The sequence below is a fragment of the Typopeltis vanoorti genome, chromosome 3, assembly GCF_054136105.1.
Source record: "Typopeltis vanoorti isolate ZY-2024b chromosome 3, IOZ_Tvanoo_1.0, whole genome shotgun sequence".
NCBI classification, from domain to species: Eukaryota; Metazoa; Arthropoda; class Arachnida; order Uropygi; family Thelyphonidae; genus Typopeltis; species Typopeltis vanoorti.
In genome coordinates this window covers 122,813,168-122,837,980 of record NC_143551.1, presented here as the reverse complement: position 1 = coordinate 122,837,980, position 24,813 = coordinate 122,813,168, and the positions used below count along the sequence as shown (strand labels likewise).

General features: G+C 37.2%; 1 protein-coding gene across 1 annotated transcript in view; it reads right to left on the bottom strand.

The window, feature by feature from the left end:
- The window catches only part of LOC150108532 (cAMP-dependent protein kinase catalytic subunit beta-like), a 197,156-nt gene that overhangs the window by 21,001 nt on the left and 151,342 nt on the right, over window positions 1–24,813 (bottom strand). Inside the window, exon 7 of the mRNA XM_090390481.1 lies at window positions 15,998–16,120. Coding sequence (XP_090246607.1) covers window positions 15,998–16,120 — 123 coding nt within the window. The remainder of the gene's footprint in view (window positions 1–15,997; window positions 16,121–24,813) is intronic.

Below are 24,813 nucleotides of genomic sequence, written 5' to 3'. Positions count from 1 at the left end.
ACAACAATTGTTGGCCTGAACTCTGGTGAAAAAAAAAAATAAAATAAAATAAAATAAAATAAAATTATACATCAACGCTAGAGTCCTATTATTAGTGTTATCTGTTGGTTGTAGAAATACATTGGGCACAACAACAAGTATCTATCTATTAATATCATGTACACATTCCAGCCAGTTGGTATGGAATGGTTTCTAATACTAGCTGAGGATTGGCTACAGTCCTGAGTTATGCTGGATCCTATATATTAGGTAGGCTGAATGTGTGCCATCCAGATCCTTGGAATTTTCATGCCATCTTTGTTACTGATATTTCGGTGGTTTATCAGGATTTCGCAGGCTTCCGTAAATTTCCTTTCGTACCAGGTTTTTGTGCAGTGTAAAGAGCAGGTGCTTTTCCAGTTGATTTGGCGTAAGGTGTTGACTGCGTGGTCTGAGCAGCCTGCTTCACCATAATGGTTATATTTAATGTGTCTAATGTGTTCTTTCTTGTGTATAGGGATTGTTCGTCCTGTTTCACCAATGTACGGTAAGTTACAGGTGCAGCACATGCAATAGACTCTAGGATGTGCTAATGGGAGGAGAGGATCCTTAGAGGAGTTGAATATGGTTTTAAGTTTAGTGAGTGGTTTAAAGGTGCCATTGAGGTTATAATGTTGTAGGATTCTGTTGATTTTTTCCCGATAACCCTTTAATGTATGGGATGGCTATTGTTTTACTGTAATCTAGATTCGTTTTTGTTGTAGTTTTATGGAGTATTTTATTAACAGTATTTTTGTTATAGCCATTATTTATGAATGTGTCGCTGATGATTTTTAATTCTCGTTTCAGGGCTTGCTGGTTAGAGCAAATTGTTGTAGCTCTGATTTTAGGGGTGTTAATGACTCCATATTTTTGTGATGGGTGGTGGTATGAATTAGCATGTATGTATTGGCCAGTGTGTGTTGGTTTTCGGTGGACCGTGAAGGAAAGACTGCCTGAAGGAAAACGTGGGACTAGTGTGTCTAGGAACAGGAGTGAATTTTGGTTTTCGATTTCGATTGTAAATTGTATGCATTCGTGATGTTTCTTCAGGTGGCTAAGGAATGTGTTGGTCGCCCGTGTGGCCAGATAGCGAACACGTCGTCAATATATCTAAGCCAGACTGTCAGTCTTAGCATGGTGGAATCAAGAGCCCTTTGCTCAAAGGTTTCCATGTAGATTAGACACATTAAATATAACCATTATGGTGAAGCAGACCTCTCAGACCACGCACTCAACACCTTACACCAAATCAACTGAAAAAGCACCTGCTCTTTACACTGCACAAAAACCTGGTACGAAAGGAAATTTAAGGAACCCTGTGAAATCCTGATAGATAAACAACCCAAATATCGACAACAAAGATGGCATGAAAATTCCAAGGGCCTGGATGGCACACATTCAGCCTACCTAATATATAAAATCCAGCATAAATCAGGACTCTAGCCAATCCTCAGCTAGTATTAGAAACTATTCCATACCAACTGGCTGCAATATGTACATGATGTTAATATATGTATATAGATAGATACTTGTTATTGTGCCCAATGTATTTCTACAACCAACAGATAACACTAATAATAGGACTCTAGCGTTGATGTATAATTTTTTTTTATTTTATTTTATTTATTTTTTTTCACCAGAGGTCAGGCCAACAATTGTTGTAGCGGTCGGTCAGCGTCTTCAACAAACCAGTTTGATTTTAGTGTAGCTTGTTTTCTGTGTATAGTTATATGCTCCAGATGATGACCTTGACATAAAGGTCAAAACATCGAATGTAGATTTTAGTTATATTAAACTAAAGTTTTTATTCAAACACGGTAGTCATCTCCATAATTTTCAAAAATGCATTCGGATCACCGTGTAAACCTAAAAGAAAGGATTCAGATCATCCATGGAAATGATACCCACAAGTGCTGCAATCGCTATGGTAAGCTAAAGATTCGTATTTCTCTCTTGATCAATCCGCTGGCCTTTTTAAAGAGATGCAGAGACAATAACCTTATTCCGATTTGCATCAGGTTAAAAAAGAAATTTACGTCCACTAAGGCACTCCGTATTTATGACTGCACAGAAAAAGTAATGTTTAGAGAACAGATTCAAACAGCCCAACAAAACCAATCTACAACATAAAATCTGGTTTCAAAATTACAATCCAAACTATCAAATTATATTAATCCAGACATTCTACAAGTACTTGAAAGAAATACTGACAATTCGGCAAAATATACCCTGGAAAAGAATAAAGAAACACTCAAGACCAAATTCCTCAGTTTGAAACAACGACAAAATATGGCGGCCAATCACTGGAATCCATCCAATCAGAAGACTTCCTCCCCGATAAACACCAATAATGAACAGCAAACAAGGAAGACAAGGAGCGACCAACCACCGGCAAGCAAGAACCATGTAATCAACCTATCAAGCCACACATTGAACAATGACAAACTTATGCTACTGAATAAGACTTAACTACCCAATAGCACCTAAAAAGGTAAACAAATTGGATTTTATCTACTACATTGAAAGAGGCATCAGGTCCCTACCTAACAATATAGCAGATAAAATACGACTAGAAACTAGTAATGTCCTGAACACTAAGAAAACCATACAGAACAACCTCAGAAAAACAGAATTAGCAGCAATTAAATCATTAAAAGCCAAACAAAACATAATAATAACGAAAGCGGATAAAGGCAATGCCACTGTTGTCCTTGACAGGTCAACATATCTACTTCAAATGAATCAACTAGTAGCCGATAACAACACATATAAAATGGTAAATTATAACCCAACAAAAAGGATAAAGGATAAAACAGAGAAACTACTCAAGTCCGTAACTTCTTGGCCACCAGACACGGTTAAAAAACTCAAACCCCACTATGCCCACCCTCCCAGAATATATGGGGTTCCGAAAATACACAAACAATATGTGCCCGTTCAACCAATCGTGGAAGGAATAGACAGTCCGAAGTACCACTTAACCAAGAAATTAGCAACAACACTCAAGGAGTTGATAAGTCATTCCCCCTCCTACATTAAAAACACACACTTTATAAACAAAATTAAAAACATAACACTCGACAAAGACGACTTATTAGTCAGTTTCGACGTTTCTGCCCTTTTCACTAATATCCCCATCAATGACACAATTCTCCTACTACAGAACAAATTTCCGTCAGACATTACGGCCCTCTTTGCCCACGTACTACAGTCCGGTTACTTCGTGTGGCAAAACAAATTTTACCTACAAAAAGAAGGTACAGCCACGGGCTCACCACTATCCCCCCCCAATCGCTAACTTCTACACGGAAACCTTTGAGCAAAGGGCTCTTGATTCCGTCACGCTACGACTGACAGCCTGGCTTAGATACGTTGACGTGTTCGCAATCTGGCCACATGGGCGACAAATGCTAAACACATTCCTTAGCCAACTGAACAAACAACACAAACGCATACAATGTCCTGAACAACTACCATCGAAATCAAAAACCAAAATTCGCTCCCATTCCTAAACATACATCTTCCTTCAGGTAGTCTATCCTTCACGGTCTACCGAAAACTGACACACACTGGCCAATACATATATGCTAATTCATACCACCACCCATCACAAAAATATGGAGTCATTAACACCCTTAAAAACAGAGCTACAACAATTTCTCTAACCAGCAAGCTATGAAACAATCACTAAAAATCATCAGTGACACATTCATAAACAACGGCTATAACAAAATTACTGTTAATAAAACTACAACAAAAACGAATCTAGATTACAGTAAAACCATAGCCATCCCATACATTAAAGGGTTATCGGGAAAAAATCAACAGAATCCTACAACATTATAACCTCAATGCCACCTTTAAACCACCCACTAAACTTAAAACCATATTCAACTCCTCTAAGGATCCTCTCCTCCCATTAGCACATCCTGGAGTCTATTGCATGTGCTGCACCTGTAACTTACCGTACATTGGTGAAACAGGACGAACAATCCCTATACGCAAGAAAGAACACATTAGACACATTAAATATAACCGTTATGGTGAAGCAGGCTTCTCAGACCACGCAGTCAACACCTTACGCCAAATCAACTGGAAAAGCACCTGCTGTTTACACCACACAAAATACCTAATATATAAGATCCAGCATAAGTCACTTAACTGCCCAATAGCACCTAAAAAGGTAAACAAATTGGATTTTATCTACCACATTGAAAGAGGCATCAGGTCCCTACCTAACAATATAGCAGATAAAATACGACTAGAAACTAGTAATGTCCTGAACACTAAGAAAACCATACAGAACAACCTCACAAAAACAGAATTAGCAGCAATTAAATCATTAAATGTAATGTCCTACTGTAGCCAATCCTCAGCTAGTATTAGAAACCATTCCGTACCAACTGGCTGGAATGTGTACATGATGTTAATATATGTATATAGATAGATACTTGTTGTTGTGCCAAATGTATTTCTACAACCAATAGATAACACTAATAATAGGACTCTAGCGTTGATGTATAATTTTTTTTTTTTTTTTTTTTTTTTTTTTTTATCAGAGGTCAGGCCAACAATTGTTGTAGCGGTTGGTCAGTGTCTTTAACAAACCAGTTTGATTGTAGTGTAGCTTGTTTTCTGTGTATAGTTGTATGCTCCAGAAGATGACCTTGACATAAAGGTCTAAACGTCGAATGTAGATTTTAGTTATATTAAATTAAACTACCATGTTTGAATAAAAACTAAAGTTTTTATTCAAACACGGTAGTTGCCTCCATAATTTTCAAAAATGCATTCAGATCACCGTGTAAGCCTAAAAGAAAGGATGCATTAATTTTATTTTCCCATCGTGTTTCTGATGGCTGTTTCAATGCTAATTTTTTTTATGAACTTTAAAAGGATTGCGCAATGTTTGTAAGTGAAGGAAAAGAAATTTTACATTTCTTGAATAATTGCAAAGAAACTAATTGTATCTGCATTCACTTTGGCTGCATCGCTAATGATTAAATTTAGACTATGAGCAGCTTATGGCACGTAAAAAGCTTGAGGATTTTTGTTCAAAAGCAAATTTTGGAGCCCATATTTTTTCCCTTTCATATTTGCCACATTGTCCTACTCTTGACCTCGCATGTCTTCAATGGGAATGTTCCATTTTTCCAGTTGTTCCATTATTGTTGCACAGAAGTCCTGTGGAACCTGATATATCTGCAAACCCTAAAAAGTTTTCCCTGATCTTGACAATTCCATTGTCACAGGAAACAAAGCGAATAATAACGGTCATTTGTTCTGTTTTACTTGCATCAGGTGTGCAGTCTAAAATTATGGAATAATATTTAGATTTTTGAATTTATAATAAACTTGTATCCCGTTGATTGCGTTACTTAAAGTTTCCAATATTTCATTTTGACTGTCTTTACTCAAATAGTGTACTATATGGTTTCGTTGTAGGGCCCTTTCAGCATGATTTTCCATAACAGGATCAAACTTAGCAAGTTTGATCCTGTTATGGAACTTGAACTGTTATCAAACAGTTCAAGTAATTTTAAAAAATTGCCGTTATCACTTTCATATAATTTATCAGATGATCCGCAAAAAGCTAAATTTTGGTTACCAAGGAATTTTATAATTTCAATCAAGCATTCTAAAACACTCGTCCAATGTTTCTTTTCCATTTCATACATGCTTTGAGTCTGGCAATCAATAGTAGTTTTCTTTTTTTAAATTTTTATCAAGTTCCTTCCATTTAAAAAAATTTTTCATGTGAGTTAAACTAGTCTCATGTCTATGGAAAGTTGTACTTACATTTCTCCAATCGTTATAACCGTCTACAAGACTCAGTAGGTGATTCAGTTGATTCAGTAGGTGCAACAAGTTTGCAACAAAAGCAAAAAACAGAATTTAAAGTTTTTTTCAGAATAAATGAGCCATGTTCTTGGCACGAGCTCCCATTTTCCATTTTTCTATTATAATACGTGTCACCAAATTTATGACCATAATAAACTGGGATATATTATATTTTTCTTTTCTTTTCATTTAATTGAAATGGGGCCTGTTCTTTTGAACTGGCCCCATTTCAATTAAAACAACTCGTAATTTTTCATCAATATTTCCCCATTCACCTGGAACTTCTAAATTTACAGACAGTAACAATGTGTTAGTTTCGTGGTCAACTAGAACTAAATCTTGTTGTAGTTGACTAAATCCTAACTATTTTTCACTTAAAATTGTTCAATTATCTTGTTCAATAGTTGCAATAGTACTTTCATGCAAACTGGATGATGTGCACGGTTCTTCAACTCTGATTTCTGATGTATCGAGTTGGTTACAATCTGCATCAGAATATTTTATTATTTTAACAAATTTATTAAGAGCCTCAGTTTGTTTCTTAATATCTGCTTCTTTCACAGCATGATGCTTAAGATTTTGTGCACCGAATAACTTTTTTTTAAATTTTTGATTCCATTTTTATTTTATACCCACAAGGAATTATTACACAACACGACACAGAGACGAAATAATAGTCGGCACTGTGCTACTGTCAGTAGCCTACTGAGATGCGTACCATATGACTGGTTAACTAGCAACAAATGTTTTGTACGAAAATTTGTTTCTGCGCATAAAAACCTTTCACCGTTTCACTTTAGATAGATTGCAGTAGACACAACATTCTGCAGGCAAGCATTTAGTCTGCTCGCACTGCAAAATTGTAAACAGCCGGCTGATCAAAGAGGCGGTAATATACATTTTTTTTTTTAAGTTTTATTTGGTGTATCCCGCCTTATTTATTTTAATATATAAGATCTATGATCATATATATTAGAATGATCATATAAGATATATGATCATTCTAAGAATTTTTTGTTTTTATGATAAAAATTTTGTTTCTTAAAAATTAACTCATGAACCGTTCCCTTTCAGCGGCGCACCCATCGTAGCGGTGCCCGCATACACCGCATACCTGCTTCTGCCATCCCTGATTTTCAAGCAGAGTACTGAAAAGAATAATGGCAGCACACAATGGTGAACTACATCAGAAGATACTCTACTGTATTTCCAAGCATGTGCAAGGGAAAAAAGAACATTATTGGATGTCACTAAGCATTCAGCTGTTGAAAAAGAACATAGCAAGATAAAAACTGTGTACCTTCTGTTTCTTCAATATATGAAGATGAAACAAAAATGAGAAGAGTTAGAAATGGAAGACTGAGAGAGGATACCTTTTATAAAGAGATAAGTGTGAAGTTTGTGATAATTAATCCATAGAGGATCTGTTTCAGTTAAAGCTGTAAAGAACTTTGATTTTCAGTTCATATAGAAATGAGTCCAGTAAAGATTAATTGTTTCATTAGGATTTTCAGCCTGAAAAGTGATTTGAAGCTATTGATGTGTTTTCAGTTATTACTTCAAAGAAGTATGCTGTTACTTTCATATTGAAAGTGCATTCAGTGAATCTTGCTGTTACTTTTAAAGAGAAAGTAAATGAAGAGAAGACATTCATAATTATTAAATACTACTAGAAAAAAACCAAGTTAAAAAAGTAAGATAATTTAATAAAGCAATGCTAGTTTCATACAACAATCTTGTGTACTTCTTCATATTGATACAATAAAACACAAACATATAAAGGAGTATTAACATGGAGATTTCTAAATAACAAACTGTCATTTTTTTTTGTTTTGTTTAATTCATTCAACACATGACAGATATGAATATAGGAATGAGATAACAAGAGTGTGAGCCATTGGTGCACCCAGGGAGGAAGCCAAGGGGCCCTGCCCCCCCCCCCAAAGAAAAAGGGAAAAAAGACAAAATTCTTATATTTTTTTTTTATTTATGTTGTGTCGTGTCTTCTATTTCTATACTACTTATGAATTAGTGGTCACATAAGGTGGGAATACCCTCTGGCTCTCAGGAATCACAGCCGTTGTAAACGCAAGGCGAACAAAGTAGTGTTTTTGGGCGATACTTTCTTTCTTATTTTATTATTATTATTATTATGAGTGTTATTGATGTTAGCTGATGAACTGCAGCCAAGGAGAATCGTAGTTGTATTGCAGGATAGTGAAAAGAGCTCATTTGAGGCTATTTGGTGTGAGATTGAGACTGGCAGAATAAAATATACAGTTGGGTGCTGCTATAGACCAGGTCATGGAATAGATGGTGAAGATAGTATGCATAAACAAATTGATGAAATGAGTGGAAGGAGGCTAATTATTATGGGGGATTTCAACTATGGTAACATTGATTGGAAGGAGGAGAGGACACATGTGAGGAAGGAAATGGATTTTATTCAATTATTAAGGGATAACTATCTGAGACAGCATGTAATTGAAAATACTAGGGGTGTGAGCATGCTTGACCTGGTAACAGCATCTCAGAATTTGACTGCAATGAATATGACCATGTTGCCACCTACTGGTGAGAGTGATCATACGATCTTGACCTCTGAGGTGGCTAAAGGTGTTGAATTTTCGATTAAGACAGGGTATATGTGGAATTACCGTGCTGGCAAGTATGACAAGCTTAGGAGATTGCTTGGATCAGTGCCATAGCATGTACAACTGCAAGGGCTGGATGTCAGTACAGCATGGGAAGTGGTCAAGGAGCATTTACAGGAGGTTATAGCTGATTGCATAACTAGGGTCCGAATAGTAAAACAAGTAGGGGTTAAATGGATGAATAACACCATTAAGCTTGAGCTGCAAAAAAAAAGAAACAACTGTGGAGGGAATTTAAAGAAAGGGGTGACCTTCCCTATATCATTAATTTGTTCATTAATGATATAGGGAAGGATCTAAGAGGAACAGTTCGTTTGTTCGCTGATGATGCAAAGTTGGATAGGGTGATAGTGAATGCAGAAGATGTCAAAATCTTTCAATACGACTTGGACAGATTGGAGTTCTGGGCTAAGGAGAATGGATGTCAATTTAATGTGACAAAACGTAAGATTATGCATTTTGGGGTGAAAAGATTAGCAGCAGTATACCACATTGGTGGAACTGTACTCAGGAAGATTGACGAGGCCAGGGACTTGGGAGTGTTGGTGGATAGGGAGATGAAGTTTAGGGGGCACATTGCAAAAATAGCTAAATCAGCTCATCAACTCACTTGGTTGTTGAAAAATATCTTGATGAGCAGAGACAAGCAAGTTATTGTACCTCTGTACCGAGCCTTGATAAGACCTCATCTCGACTACTGTGCCCAGATTTGGTCACCTAGGTTCGTTCTTGATGGGGAGGAGGTGGAGAGGATCCAGAGGCGAGTGACTAAGATGGTGGCGGATCTATGGAATGAACCATATGAGAACAGGTTGAAGATTTGTGGGTTGCAGAAATTAGTTGATAGGCGGAAAAAGGGAGATATGATTGAGACATTCAAATTGCTAAAGGGTTTCTATAGGATTAATTCTGAGGATATTTTTGAGATCAGGACTGGTGGTGGGAGAAGTAGGGAACACCTATGGAAGCTGGGCAAGAGTGTGGTTAGCAGGGGTGTTAGAGCTGCATTCTTTACTTTTAGAGTTGTAAATGATAACTAATATTTAAGGAATTGACAGCGTATACTAGAAATATAGATTAAATAAACTTTAATATACACTTTCCGATATTTCGGCGAACGTCACGTTGCCATCTTCTTGGGAACTTACTACAAAGACACGTGCACACAAGTACTAATAACAGCAAATGAGACTGAAGCTAGGAAGCTAGCGTCATCCTAAAGTCCTGATGCCAAAGTCCTGATACCAATATAGCCTGCCCCCTGGCAGGCTATATTGGTAGTTCTTGGCCTTTGGGCTGAAGTTCTTCTGATAAAAGTTTCCCAAATTTGGGGCAGTTTCATGCATCCAAATTTGTTGAGGTTTGGCATGTTCCTAAGGGCCGAGGCTGATTCCATGAATAGTCTTTCATACTTGAACTTGCCGCGGTGTATTACTGTGGCTTTCTTCCATCTTATTCTGTGGCGAGTATCCAGAGCGTGGTCTGCAAGCCCAGAGTGGCTGTACTGGTGGAATCGGATGTAATCCTTGTGTTCTGAGATTCTGATATTTGCTGTCCTGCCTGTTTGGCCAAAGTAGGACAGTTTACAGCTGCAAGGGACCTGGTATACACCAGGTAGGTCTAGGGGAAGTGTTTGGTCTTTGGTGGAGCGGATAAGGGATGCCAGTTTTCTATGTGGTCTGTAATAAGTGGTCAAGTCATGTTTTTTTAGGATTTTATTGATTTTTTCCAGACCACATAGAAAACTGGCATCCCTTATCCGCTCCACCAAAGACCAACCACTTCCCCTAGACCTACCTGGTGTATACCAGGTCCCTTGCAGCTGTAAACTGTCCTACTTTGGCCAAACAGGCAGGACAGCAAATATCAGAATCTCAGAACACAAGGATTACATCCGATTCCACCAGTACAGCCACTCTGGGCTTGCAGACCACGCTCTGGATACTCGCCACAGAATAAGATGGAAGAAAGCCACAGTAATACACCGCAGCAAGTTCAAGTATGAAAGACTATTCATGGAATCAGCCTCGGCCCTTAGGAACATGCCAAACCTCAACAAATTTGGATGCATGAAACTGCCCCAAATTTGGGAAACTTTTATCAGAAGAACTTCAGCCCAAAGGCCAAGAACTACCAATATAGCCCGCCAGGGGGCACCATCAGGACTTTAGGATAATGCTAGCTTCCTAGCTTCAGTCTCATTTGCTGTTATTAGTACTTGTGTGCACGTGTCTTTGTAGTAAGTTCCCAAGAAGATGGCAACGTGACGTTCGCCGAAATATCGGAAAGCATATATTAAAGTTTATTTAATCTATATTTCTAGTATACGCTGTCAATTCCTTAAATATTAGTTATCATGTTTAACCAGCGTATAAGCCTCTCAACAAGAATAGAGTTGTAAATGAGTGTAATAAGCTGCCAGAGTCTGTTGTGGGTGCTATGACGGTGAGTGAGTTCAAGGCAAGGTATGATAGATACTGTGAGAATGTTGTATAGTTGTGTGGACATGATGTTTAGGGCCTCCCTTGATGAGTCTAAGGACTCCCTGGAGTTGCCCGTAATAATAATAATAATAATAATAATTATTATTATTAATATCTGACCTTCATGGAGTCAGACTCATTGTGAAAGGTACACACCATTGCACATAATGCTCATCCAACCATGCCTTAAACTGATTCAATATGTCTACATTCACAACACACACTCAGGCAATGCAATCCACTCATCAACCACTCTCCATGAAAAAAACCTGCTTCTCAAAGGTCTTTGATAGACTGCCACATGGCATGCTAGTAGCTAAATTGAAACAGATGAGATTAGATAACACACTAGTATGCTGGATAGCTGACTGGCTGTTGGACAGGTATCAGCAGGTTGTGAATGAAGGAGTGGTATTCCAAAAAAAAAAAAAAAAAAAGGGGGGGGGGGGAAAGACACTATTAGAGTGCCACAGGGATCTGTTTTGGGACAATTATTGTTTTACTTCTACATTCATGATTGGGAACAACTTAATTGGAGATATGCAGCTGCTTGTCAACAATGCAAAGTCTGGAAGAACCATGAGGAGTTGATCATATGTTGTGACCTTGCAGGAGGTTCTCAATACACTATGTGAGTAAGCAAACAAGTAGAGCTGTTAGTTTAACGTTGTAAAATGCAAGGTCTTGAAATTTAGTAGGCAAGGTTGGGATGCAAGGTTTACAATTGATGGAGAGATTTTAAAGGAGGTAGAGGAGATGAGAGATCTGGAAGTGATGGTGGACAGAGAATTGAAGTTTAGAGGTCACACTGCTAAAATGATAAGAACATCCCAACAGATTATGGCAATAATGAGGAGACCACTGACTGCAGAAGCAAAGAGGTTATGGTTCCCTTGTATTAGGCTTTGATCAGGCCACATATGGACTACTGTGCATAGATTTGGTTATTTTGTTTTCAGGGAGAATGAGGATGTATTGGAGATGGTTCAGAGAAGGTTTACTAAATTAGTGTCAGGTCTACAAAAGTCAGATATGATGAGAAAATGAGGGAATGCAACTTACAGAGCCTTGTGAATAGAAGAAAAAGATCGAATATGATTTCATAGAGTAGAGGGAGGCAAGGGTGGAGCTAAAGGATACCTCTGGAAGCTGTATAAGGAGGGTATGGAAAGTGAGTTCTTTGCATGGAGAGTAATTAGTGAGTGGAATGCATTACCTGAAAGTGTGGTAAGTGTGGAAACTGTGAATGGGTTTAAGGCACGATTCGATGATCTTTTTGAATGAGAGTATATACCTCCCACGATGAGTCCTTTGACTACATGAAGATCAGATATTAATAATAATAATAAATAATTCTGGTATTCCATTCCACTCACTCACCACTTATCATGCAATGAGAGGGACGTTGACCTGCAGAGACAGAGGAGTTATCATTCCGTTGTATACAACCCTGATCAGTCCACACTTAGACTATTGTTCTCAGATTTGGTCCCCAGGATTTGAAGGGGATAAATTGGCTGTAGAGGGGGTAGGCAGATAACAAAGACAGTTTCAGGACTGTACAATGTTAGTTATAACGATCGGCTGAGGGAATGTGGACTGCAGAGTTTGGTGGATAGAAGAAGGAGAAGTGATATGATTGAGACTTTTAAACTATTGAGAGGTGGTTACAGGGTTGACACTGGGGAGTTCTTTTGCTTGGTTGAGCAGCAAGAAGAGTGATGACAAGGGGCCATCTCTCCTGGAAGTTACGAAAAGAAACTGTGAGCAAGAGGGTGAGGAGTGGTTTCTTTGCATGGAGGGTGGTTGAATCTTGGAATGCATTGCCTGATAGAGTGGTGAGAGCGAGAACAGTCAATGAGTTTAAGGAGTGGTATGATAGACTTTGTGTTTCCTAGGAGGGACCTCCCACGATGAGTCTTGATAGACGTGTTTCCTAGGAAGGACCTCCTGCGATGAGTCTTTTGATTCCTTGGAGGCCTAAATAATAATAATAATAATAAAAACTAGTTTTCACATCTCTACTAACTACACTCTTACACAACTTTTGCAGATGACCCCTAGTTCTCTAACTATTTGTCATGATTGAAATATTTCCTGAGTATCAATTTTTTAAAACCCCTTTAATATCTTATAAGTTTCTTCCTTGTTCCTCTTTTCTGCTGATCAACTAAACTTTGCAACCCATAAACTTTCAAATCTATTCTCATATGGCACATTCCACAGACCTGTCACCAGCTTTGTCACTTGTCTCTGAATCCTCTCAATCACCTGCTGATCCCCAAAGAAATCCAGGTGACCAAATCTTGCACAGTAGTCAAGATGGGTTGAATCACAGCATTATTAAGAGAGATAATAATCTTCCTAGTGTGTTTTTCAACATTCAAGTAATCCTTTGAGCATTTTATCAACTTTTCCAATATGTCCATCTGGACTTCAAGACTCTGTCCACCATTATCCCCAAATACTTAGCTTCATCAATTTCCTACAGTCTAGTACCATCAATATGATACACTGCATGTAACCTCTTCAATCTAAGTGCATAACCTTACATTTTCCAACATTAAACTGAGACAGCCTACAATGCCAATTTATTAAATTCATCCTATAGGATATCTGCATCATCTTTATCGAGTAATGCCCTTCCTAGTTTTGCATCTTCAGCAAACAACTGAATATCTCCACCTTAAATCTTGCCCTATATCACTGATATATAAATTAAAGAGTAAAGGCTCTAGTACAGAACCTTGAGGTACTCCATTAGTCACCCTCATTCTCCTAGATTCCACCCTGCTATATATTATGGATACTACTATCTGGTGTCTGTCAGTCAGATACCAGATAGTAGTATCCATGCATAGTACTATCCATCCTCTATTCATGCTACCAGCTTCATATCCACTTACATCTGCTCCAATTTATGTAATAATCTTTCATGCGATATTCTAGCTAGTGCCTTTGCAAATAGCAGTACCATCCCTTAGAAGTATTATTCCCTAGCAACTGTATAAATTCCACTTAGATCTTGTCATATGCCTTTTCCTCCCTTCAATTTATGTTCCCATTTTTGAATTTGCCCAGAATAATTTCTCACCCAGCACTCATTGTGCTAATCTGCGATGCATTTATTTCAAGTTCAGACCTAGAGGTACCCATGGCAGGACATTTGTTCTTTTATGCTCTATTTACTCAATTACTTGTGACTGTGAATGCCATTTATGTTCTATGACAAATGGTTTATTTGTGTTCCAAGGAAAACAATTTGAAATCCAACAAAACAGCAGCTGCTTAATAATTTATCATATATATTTTACTCTCAGTGCTGTAAATTGATAATATTAAAAAACTGAAATGAATAACTGCAAACACTTAAACATTCCAGAGTTTTTGAATACTCTATTTAAAATGAAAGTAGTATTATTAAAAAGGGTGCATCATCCTCCATTAACCACATTTCACTAACACCCAATCATTGGTGTTAGTGAAATGTGGTTAATGGAGGATGATGTACTCATGAGAGTACATCATCCTCCATTAATAGTGAATGTGAAAGTTATAGCAGTTTTCAAAAAGACGAAAAAGATAAAAGAGGAATTGGGGTATTACTGATGATTTCAGAAGAGTTGCATTCTCTGAATGTAGAATTTGAAGTAAGCAGTAATAAGGCCATTTGGTATATGGTTGAGGTATGCACAAATTTTAGATGGATGATTAACTATGGCAGCACTGACTGGAAGCAAGAAATATAATGTGTGAGTAAAAAGATTGAATTCCTTGTGCTATTTAGGGACAACAATCTCATGCAGCACATAGTTGAAGCAACATGTAGGGCTTGACTGTTAGATTTTATAATGTCATTTCATACAGTCATAAAAGAGAATGTCACCATGACAGTTTGAGAAGTTTCATGTTCATGTCTTCATGAAATTGTGTTGGAGAAACTGAATTATCAGAAACTGGATGCACATTGGATGCTGAAGTTGCTTACAGAACAACACAAAGTGAATCAGCTGGTCAGTGCATTGGAATTCTTGACACACTACATTGAGGATGGCAATGCTTTACTACGCAGACTTGTCACCAGGAACAAGACTTGGGTGTTGCATGCAACCCCCTGAATCCAAACAACAGTCCATGGAGTGGAGGCAGACCTCATCACCAGTCAAGACGAAATTGAAGACAACAGTTTCCACTCGGAAAATCATGTGCACTGTGTTTTGGAACAGACAAGGAATTTTGCTGGTAGACTTCTTGGGTCAAGGATCCACAATCAACAATCAACGTCGTTTATTCTGCATCGTGTGATCCAGAATAAACGATGTGGCATGCTTACCAGGGGGTGTTGTTTTGATTTATGATAACACCCGCCCACACATGGCTGACATAGCACAACAACTTCTCACCGCATTCGGATGGGAACAATTCCATCATCTCCCATATAATCCTGACCGTGCAGCAAGCGACTTTCACCTGCTCAAACATCTGAAATCTTTCTTTGGTGGCCGGCGGTTTCAAGATGACGATGAGGTAGAAGCAGTCAGTATGTGGTTTGCATCACAGGTGGCAACCTTCTATGATGAAGGTATACAACTCTTGGTGCCCTGTTATGATAAGTGCCTGAACAATGGTGGAAATTATGTAGAAAAGATGTCTACTTTAATTTTCAATAAAGTTTTTTGTAAGTATATTTTTGTTGTTTCTCTGACAGCCCATCTGAACTTACTTTCTGGACATCCCTCGTATATTTCCTTTTATTTATTAAATTATATTTTGATTGATCAATAAGTTTTGCTGATGTGTGGAGACTTCTATAAGTGGATTTATGGATGAGGATTACAACCACTTTCTCTTAACCATGCTTACTTTTTTGCTGAATTTATCTGAACTACCGTGTTCATGATTTTAGAAACCCAGACCCCAAAACATTATATGCAGTCAACAAAACTGCAAAAAGCACTATCAAAGTTGAAACAAATTTTGAATTTACATTTCACTTACTTTGCCACTTACTGCCTGCACATGGATTTTTTTAAGTTTTGTTCCATGAAATGGTGGAAATCCGGCTGCAAATTCATAAATTAGAATACCTAGACCCCACCAGTCAACTGATTTTCCATATCCCTAAAAAATTAAAACATAATGATAAATAATAATTCTACCATTGTAATGGTAATGGGAAAGCTGTTTAAAAACAGAAATTCTTCAGATGCTATAGAGATAAAATGCATTACTAAATGTAACTTATTCAAAAGAAAAAGAAAGTGTATTTCAGTCTGTGAAATATTATGTAATAAGATGGTACTATCGATTAAAGACATCAAGATAGTGAAAAGTTCATATAAAGAAAGAAAACTTATTTCTTGAGAAGAGCCAGTTGTAGAAAGTTTTTCCATACTTGGTTAGAAATTAAATTAGACTTGCCAAGAAATTATATTCTTGTTTAATCCTTTATCCAAATGTAAGGAAACAAAGTTTGTGCATGAAGTATCTTCAAGACTGGGCTACTTCTATAGAGAAGCAGATGATTTCATTGCAATTTCACTATTATTATTATTATTATTATGAGACAACTTCAAGGAGTACAAGGACCAATCATGGGAAGGCAACTACTCCACCATAACTGTCTCCCTTACTTAGACCTTCAACTACATGACACCACTACCATCAACATACAGTGCCATCTACTGCCCACCACTAGTATACACAGTATGCAGGATGAAAAACTTGAATTCCCAGGGGAAAAAACCCTGCTACCTCCACATGAGATTGACCTCACCCTCAACTGAATAAAGCCCATATAAAGATTCTCCTTGTCACAGCAAGAATCAAACTTAGTTCTTTTCAAATCAAAGGGCTTAACATACTATCATTCTTCCAACTTTGTTATGGAGGTATATCCCATAGTGCAAAGTATGTTTCCTTTCAGAAGTGTATATTGTTATACATTATGGGAGAGGTGCTACCCAAACCAGTTTTAACATCTATTGAAGTCTCATCAGTGGGAGCAGACCCAGAAAAGATACCAAGATCGAATTAATGCAGTCATATATTTCCAATATACAAGTAATAAAAAGGTATTTCACCTTATTATTAAAATAATCTGGTGTTAACATATCCTCAAAATGAGTTGTAAAATACTATATTATATTATTCTTACGTGACTCCAGGGAGTCCAAAGACTCATTGCGGGAGGGCACCTGCTCTACAACTCTGTCTCCACCACTCAATTCACCAACTACAATGAATCGCAACTACACCAACACTATCTACTGCCAACCACCACCACCACCACTAGTATTTTCAAAGACAATCACAAACATCCATGCCCGCGGTGGGATTCAAAACCTGCAGCCTTTTGGCTGGAGAGCGGATATGCTAACCACTCGGCCAACCAGTATGGCATTTTCATACTATTAAAATACAAGTAGTAAAAAGGTGTCTCACCCTATTTAAATATGAAACGCCTTTTTTCTAGCTCCCACTGATGAGAACTTTATAAAGGTCAAAACTGGTAGTGATCTTCCCATAATGCATAACAATATACATTTCTGAAAGGAAGTGTGCTTTGCATTATGGGATACTAAGACAGTTTATGTGAAGTTATCAGCCTTGCTGTATAGTATTTGATTAACAGATGTTTTTGTAACATTATCAGGATAGCTAAATGGCTGACATTTGTATAGAATAAACCAAACAATTTGTAATCATATGCACCCTAAAACTGTTAACTAAATATCGATATTACTTCTATTCAACAGTACATATCACTGTCATACACATTCCAAAGGATGTGTATGGCAGTGTACAGCTTGAAAGCCCTAGGTTGAATGTTAACATGATGTGCACTGAAGGCAAGTTAGCTGTTGTGCAGGTAATCTGATATTAACTTTAAAATATCAAATGCGTTTAATGGGCGGTGGAGATGATTATTTTGTGGAGCAGAATGGCATGCGGTCATGGAGTCGGATCATGTGATGTATGGCAGTCCAAAGAGCTTTCAAGAGTTTCAAGTAATAATAGCAATTAGTAGTATATCATCATATCTTGATTTAAACAGCAGCAGTTACCTGTAAGGAAAGAACCTGAGAAATTTTCAGACAATTGTACTGTTAACTGTATAGTATGACTCTCTGTTTTTGTTTTTCTTTGGTACAAGGATCATAAATTTCTACATTTTACTTGCAATAACTACTGATTTTTTTTTTTTTTTTTTTGCATTGTATGTTTTGGATAGAAACATTTTCTACTTCAATTTTTAACTTTACTGTGAGAAAAAAAAAAAAAAACTGATCGATATGTAATACACAATGGGGGTGAGATATTGTGGATGTTTTGAATAATGGATGAAGCAGTTAAAATTATATTTTCTGTTTTGCAAAATGAATAACTAAGTTGTCAAGAGAAAATACCCTTGCCACCTTTGTATGAACTATGGGAATGAATGAATCCTGTTAACAATATCATCTGCTATGGGTGGAGGTGGTAAAAAAGAAGTCAATAAACATGATATTTCTGAAGATGTTTCGGTAGAGTTGAGAAAATGAGAATAACAGTTGAAATATTTAGGCAAATTAAAGGAGGGTGATCACAATGGAAGTTTGAATTTTGAGAATATGGATTGAGGACCTGTGTAGACTTGTCATTTTCATAATGCTAGGTGCGCAGAAGAGAATTTTTTATAAGTTTAATTCTCGCCACCAAACCTGAGAAACATTTTTCTGAGTTAAGTCTGTCTTTGGTGCAAACAGACAGAACAGGTAGCATTCTTCCTCCTGTTGGGTTTTTATTCCTAATTGTGGAGCATAAAAATTTGAGTAATAATGGAAGCAGAAGAGTAAGCAAGAGAACATCACTGATGGTATGAAAGCTGGTGTGGGTGATATCATGATAAAAAAAAGAATGACAAAGTGATACAAGACTTGAAAATTGAGTTTAAAAAGCAAGTGGTAGTATGGAGGTAACAAAGTAAATAGCAATAACAGCTTGCATGAGGAGTACAAAGAGCAAGCCAGGAAGGAGATCCAGTTGGTAATAATAGTAAAAGTGCAAATGTGGGACAATTGGCTAACAGGCAAAGAAAATTCCCAGAGAATGCTCTTAGTATGTGGCCAGAAGAAAAAATGAGTATATTGATATTAGAAGAGGAGGATATCAACTGGGGAAAATAGTAAAATGCTAACCAGTGCAGAGATTATAAATGAGATAATTAATGAATGATTCACAAATGTATTCATCCATGAATGTATTAATCAAAAAACACACCTGTTAGAGCAATTACTTTACTTATAATTAAGCAAATAACACTCAACATTTTGACCTCTATATTGAGGTCATCATCAGGAAACATACATAGGAATGAGACACAAGGTATATGACACTACACAAAAGTAAGCTAAATCTAACTGCTTTAATTGTTTATTATTACTATTATTATTATTATTAATACATATTATTATTAATACATAGAGGACGCTGTGTAGGCAGACAGATGCACGTACGCTGTATCGCTGCTCCTGGTTTTATAGGTTTAAAGTGTTAATTAACTCATGTTTCTAACTTGAAAGTGCTACTATTTAATTCTACTAGTCACGTTGAAGACAGGGACGTTCAAATTACCAAAATTGGATAAGTAAGATTCAAATTTTCAGTGTTGGAATTTCATAGAGTGTACGTCGGCATTTTAAAAGTCGCACTATAGTCGCTAACGGGAAGAAAGCCTAAAGGTCACCGAGACAGCAAAGTTCAAGCAAAATGAGCTGTAACAAATGCAATAAGCCATTAAGCGATGAAGGGATGGGCCGCAGTGTTCCAGATGTAACAAAAAACAACACTTCCACTGTTCAGGGATCTCAGAAAGCACATGGAAAGCAAAAGGAGCTGTGAAATGGACTGAATGGCAATGTCAACAGTGCCGTGAGAAAACGAAGAACAAAGACCAGACACCAAAGAAAAGTAACGACGCACATCAGGTAAGCAGCTTCTGGATCCTAAAAGTATAGATAACTTTGATTCATGATGAAAGACTTATTAAATGCACACATAGAACAAATTAACAAAAAATTTGAGGAGTATGAACATTACATACAGTTCAATAACGAGACCTCTGAAGAAATGTTAGGAACTGTGCGAGAAATAAAGACGAAATTAACGGTAGCGATAGAAATGCAAGAAACACTCCAGCGCGAAAATCAAGAATTGCGGAAAGAAGTAAACACACTCAAGTGTCAAATGGAATACATGGTACAAAAAGAAAGAAAAAAAAGAACTTCAAATTGAGGGAATAATGAAAGAAAATACAGAAGACTTAAGCAACATAATGCAACTGATCGGCAGCAAAATTGGAATTCAAATCGCAACCACAGACATCACCCATATCAACTGAGGCCCACAAAAAAATAAAGAGAGACCGCCACCAATCATCGCTCGTTTTACCAACAGAAATCTGAGAAACTCCATTCTCACAGCAAGCAAGAAAACAAGGCCGACAACAACGATCCTAATTGATAAGAAACTCCCAACACCAATCTATATAACAGAACACTGGACTCCATACTTCAAAAATCTTCTATACCAAGCAAGGAAGACAAAAACAGAGAAAAACTACAAGTTCCTGGGGACAAAGAATTCCGAGATATTTTTGAGAAAGAATGAAAACACTCGAGTATACATAATTACAAGTGAATCCGACTTACACAGCCTACCAATATAAAACACTAACTCTTTACATTCTTAAGAATAAGATTAAAGCTCATTTAAAAATTATATAATGGAAATCTCAAACATAGGCGAACATATCCAGTCAGACAACATAAACTTCAAGGGCTTTGACTCTTTGAAGAAATGGTCAGACAACATTTCCACCAACACCAACTTCACAATCATACACACAAACATAAGAAGTATAAAAAAACACTGGCTTACATTGATAACACAGCTCAATTATACCATGATAAACATAGATGTGCTAATACTGACTGAAGTTGCAATAAACGACACAGAAATTTACGCATACAACATAAATAATTATCAAACCTACAACTTATGCAGACCAAACAAATGAGGAGGTGGAATTGTGGCATTTATCAAAGAAAAATACAATGTGACAGAAAAACAAACAAACTTCGAACATGCGGAAACACTAATTTTGGAACTCACAAATAGCCACAATAGTATCAAATACACAATAAACACAATACACAGACTCCCAGATAATAATCCAATCAGTTTTCTTCACGAGTTAGAAACATGGCTAAGCGGCATCGAACCACCTAGGATGAGCCTGTGTAACACCCAGGCTCATCCTAATAGGAGGCATTAACATAAATACTCTTGACCACGCTTCTTCAACCACTAACACATATCTTGATATACTAAGTCAGCACAACATAAACCGTACCATTAACTCCCCAACAAGAGAATAATCAATAACTCACTAACACAATCATGCATTGATCATATCAATATACGGGCTCCCATCCATACATATACATCATCAGTGATTAACATAAAAATTGCCAATCACTACTTTGTCTCAACTTCGTTTAATTACGTTTCCTACCCCCCCCACCACCACCACAAAAGTCGACAAAACTTGATCATACTAAAGAGCATTGTCGATAACCAAGTAAAAAATACAGACTGGAATTCCCTACTTAAAATAAACGATCCTGTAACATTATACGAGAATTTTCAACTAGAGTTCACAGAAATATACAAAAAAGCAACAAAACCTACACAAACGAGGCGACAAACAGACAACAATCCATGGATAAATGATGACATACTAAATACCATTACTGAAAAAGAAAATCTATGGAAAAAACTTTAAAAAAGTCACCCAGTAACACACATTTACAAACCTTATACAAAAACACAAGAAATAAACTAACAACAAAAATTAGTAGGGCAAAAAGACGCTACTACTTCCAAAAATTCATGGAATATAACGACAACATTAAGCAAACATGGGCTACACTCAACGAATTAGAACCCGAAAAAAGAAAACTTCAGCACAAGATTTTATTGCAAAAAGCTTCGGTCAGGACACAAACCAAGAGGAACTAGCAGACTCATTTAATCATGCTTTCACAAACATCACACAACTCAAAAAAGACAAACTACCAACGATCAACAAAAAACTACCAACACAAAGTCAACAACAAACGATGTATTTTCCACCCATAACAAAACAGGAACTGAAAGAAGCACTCCTAAAACTGAAACCAAAGCCCACTCCAGGAATAGACAAAATAAGACTCACAGACCTTATAACACACTTTGAACAAATAAATCAAATACTTTTGAAACTCGTGAACATAATATTCGACACAGGCATTATTCCACAACAACTAAAAACTGCAGTAATTACGCCAATATACAAACATGGCAAAAGAAACGATACTCAGAACTACAGACCAATAACTACACTACCAGTCATCTCAAAAATTCTAGAAAAAATAACACACACCAGACTACAGAACTATTTACAGAAGTACAACATCATCTCACAAAACCAAAAAGGTGCTTTCAGAAAACAAAAAGCACCATTACTTTATTAGAAGACATCGCCGACACAATAAACAAAGCTCTCAACAAAAACAAGTACGCCGTCCTTATACTGCTGGACCTAACCAAAGCATTTGACACACTTGAACATGATATTCTACTCACCAAACTATACTCAATAGGTATAAGAGGAACACTGCATACATGGTTCAAGAAATATCTCTCAAACAGAACACAAGTAACAAAAATAGGTACATGTCACAGTCGGAGTATACAAGTAAAACACGGTGTACCGCAAGGTGCCATATTATCACCCACTCTATTCAACATATACATTAATGATGTTCATAACATATCCATAAGAAGTCAAATATTTCAATACGCAGATGACACTGCACTACTAGCGATCCACACAGACATTAACACAGCTCTCTACAAAGCACAACAAGACCTAAACGAAATCAGAACATACTTCCACCAAAATGCAATTCTAATCAATGGCACCAAAACACAGATGTTGATAACACACAATCCAAGAATCATACGCCCCGCATCGCTATCGATACATTGTCACACATACCACTGCATTAACAACAAAAATACCTGCCAATGTTCCAAAATCAAACCTGTAACACATGCCAAATACCTCGGTCTCTATATAGATTCCCACCTTAAATGGACAAAACATATAGAATACCTACACACCAAACTCCGGATTATCACATCAAAACTCTTCCAAGTTAAAGACATTATTCCACCGAACATAAAAAACTCCTATATCACAGTATCTGCGAATCCCTACTCAGATAAGGAATAACAGTCATAACACTCTATACAAATACATCAAACAGCCACCTAACAAAATTAGAACCGCTACACAGGAAAATCATGTCACCAGTGATCTGGACACCTTACACGCAATATCCGACAAGCACATGGCGATACACAGAATTCTGAGCATTAAAAACCTGAAACACTACATGACATTAACAAGGAATTACTTCAACATCACCTATTGAAACAACAGAGACACATATCGTGTAACACGACCTACGACAACTCTCTACATCCCCACACCCTTCAACAACTCATACAGTTCTTTTGTGAGATCACATCAGATACCCACGCACGTGGCGGTGAATTTGAGCTGTGCAGAAGAAAGTGATTTTTAATCGGTGAATAGTCCGCTTTTTTCCCCATTTTTCTACATTTTTGAGTGCTAAATTGTTTCTCTGAATACGAGTGTACTTCAGTGGTTGTTTTTTGGAAGTCAGTTGCTGTCGCTATATAATATATTTTGGTACCTTTGGAATCGAACACGTAATGGTGGAAGACAAAACGAAGCTAAGTTACTGTATTTAGTTATATTTCATTTTATTTAATTATATTTAGTACTTAAATGTTCTGATGTTTGTACTTTTTTTTCCACTTATTTAATTGAATAATTATTAAAGATTACGCTACTCCGCAGTAAGGAATGATGGTGGATTCAGCAGCAGTCGCAAGTGGCGTAACGCCAAGTCCTCCGCCATTTAAGAACTCAATTATTAGCAATATCATAAGGGACTTTGTGGCATGCAGTACTTGCGGCATGTATGCGTCTTGGGAATTACATATGTGGCTTGTTAAAGAGAGTGGAGAGCGTATGTGCGCAAAATGCAGGCAGTTGGAGGAAATAAGGACATTAGATATATCGATATCCGACTTTGTTGCTCCAGGAACGGGGAATGAATGTAGGAAGACAAGTAGTGTGATAGGAGAGAATGAGAAAATAATAGTTGATAGTGTGGAAGGTGTGAGTGACTGTGAAAGTTTAGGAGATGGTTTTGTTTGGGAGAGTGAATTTAGATTAAGAGTGACTGACCTGCAGAGGGAGATAGATGAGTTGAAAGAGGAGGTGGAATGTCTTGTGAATGAGAGCAGAAGTATGAAAGATAAGATTAGGAGAATGGAAGAGATAAATGCAAGGTGAATCAGAGTAGGAGAGAGAGAGAATTTAGGGAGTATGAGTGAGAGGTATGGGGGTGCTAGAAGAGGAGAGAATGGAAACAGTAGAAGAGAGGGAATGAGAGAGAGGTATGGGAATGCTAGCAGACGAGAGGATGGAAACAGTAGGAGAGACAGAATGAGAGAGGGATATGGAAGTGCTAGAAGTGGAGAAAATGGAAACAGTAGGAGAGAGGGAATGAGAGAGATGTATGGGAGTGCTAGAAGAGAAGAGAATCGAAACAGTAGAAGAGAGAGAGGTATGGGGATGAAAGAAGAGGAGAGAATGGAAACAATAGGAGCAAGGGAATGGTAAGACGTAT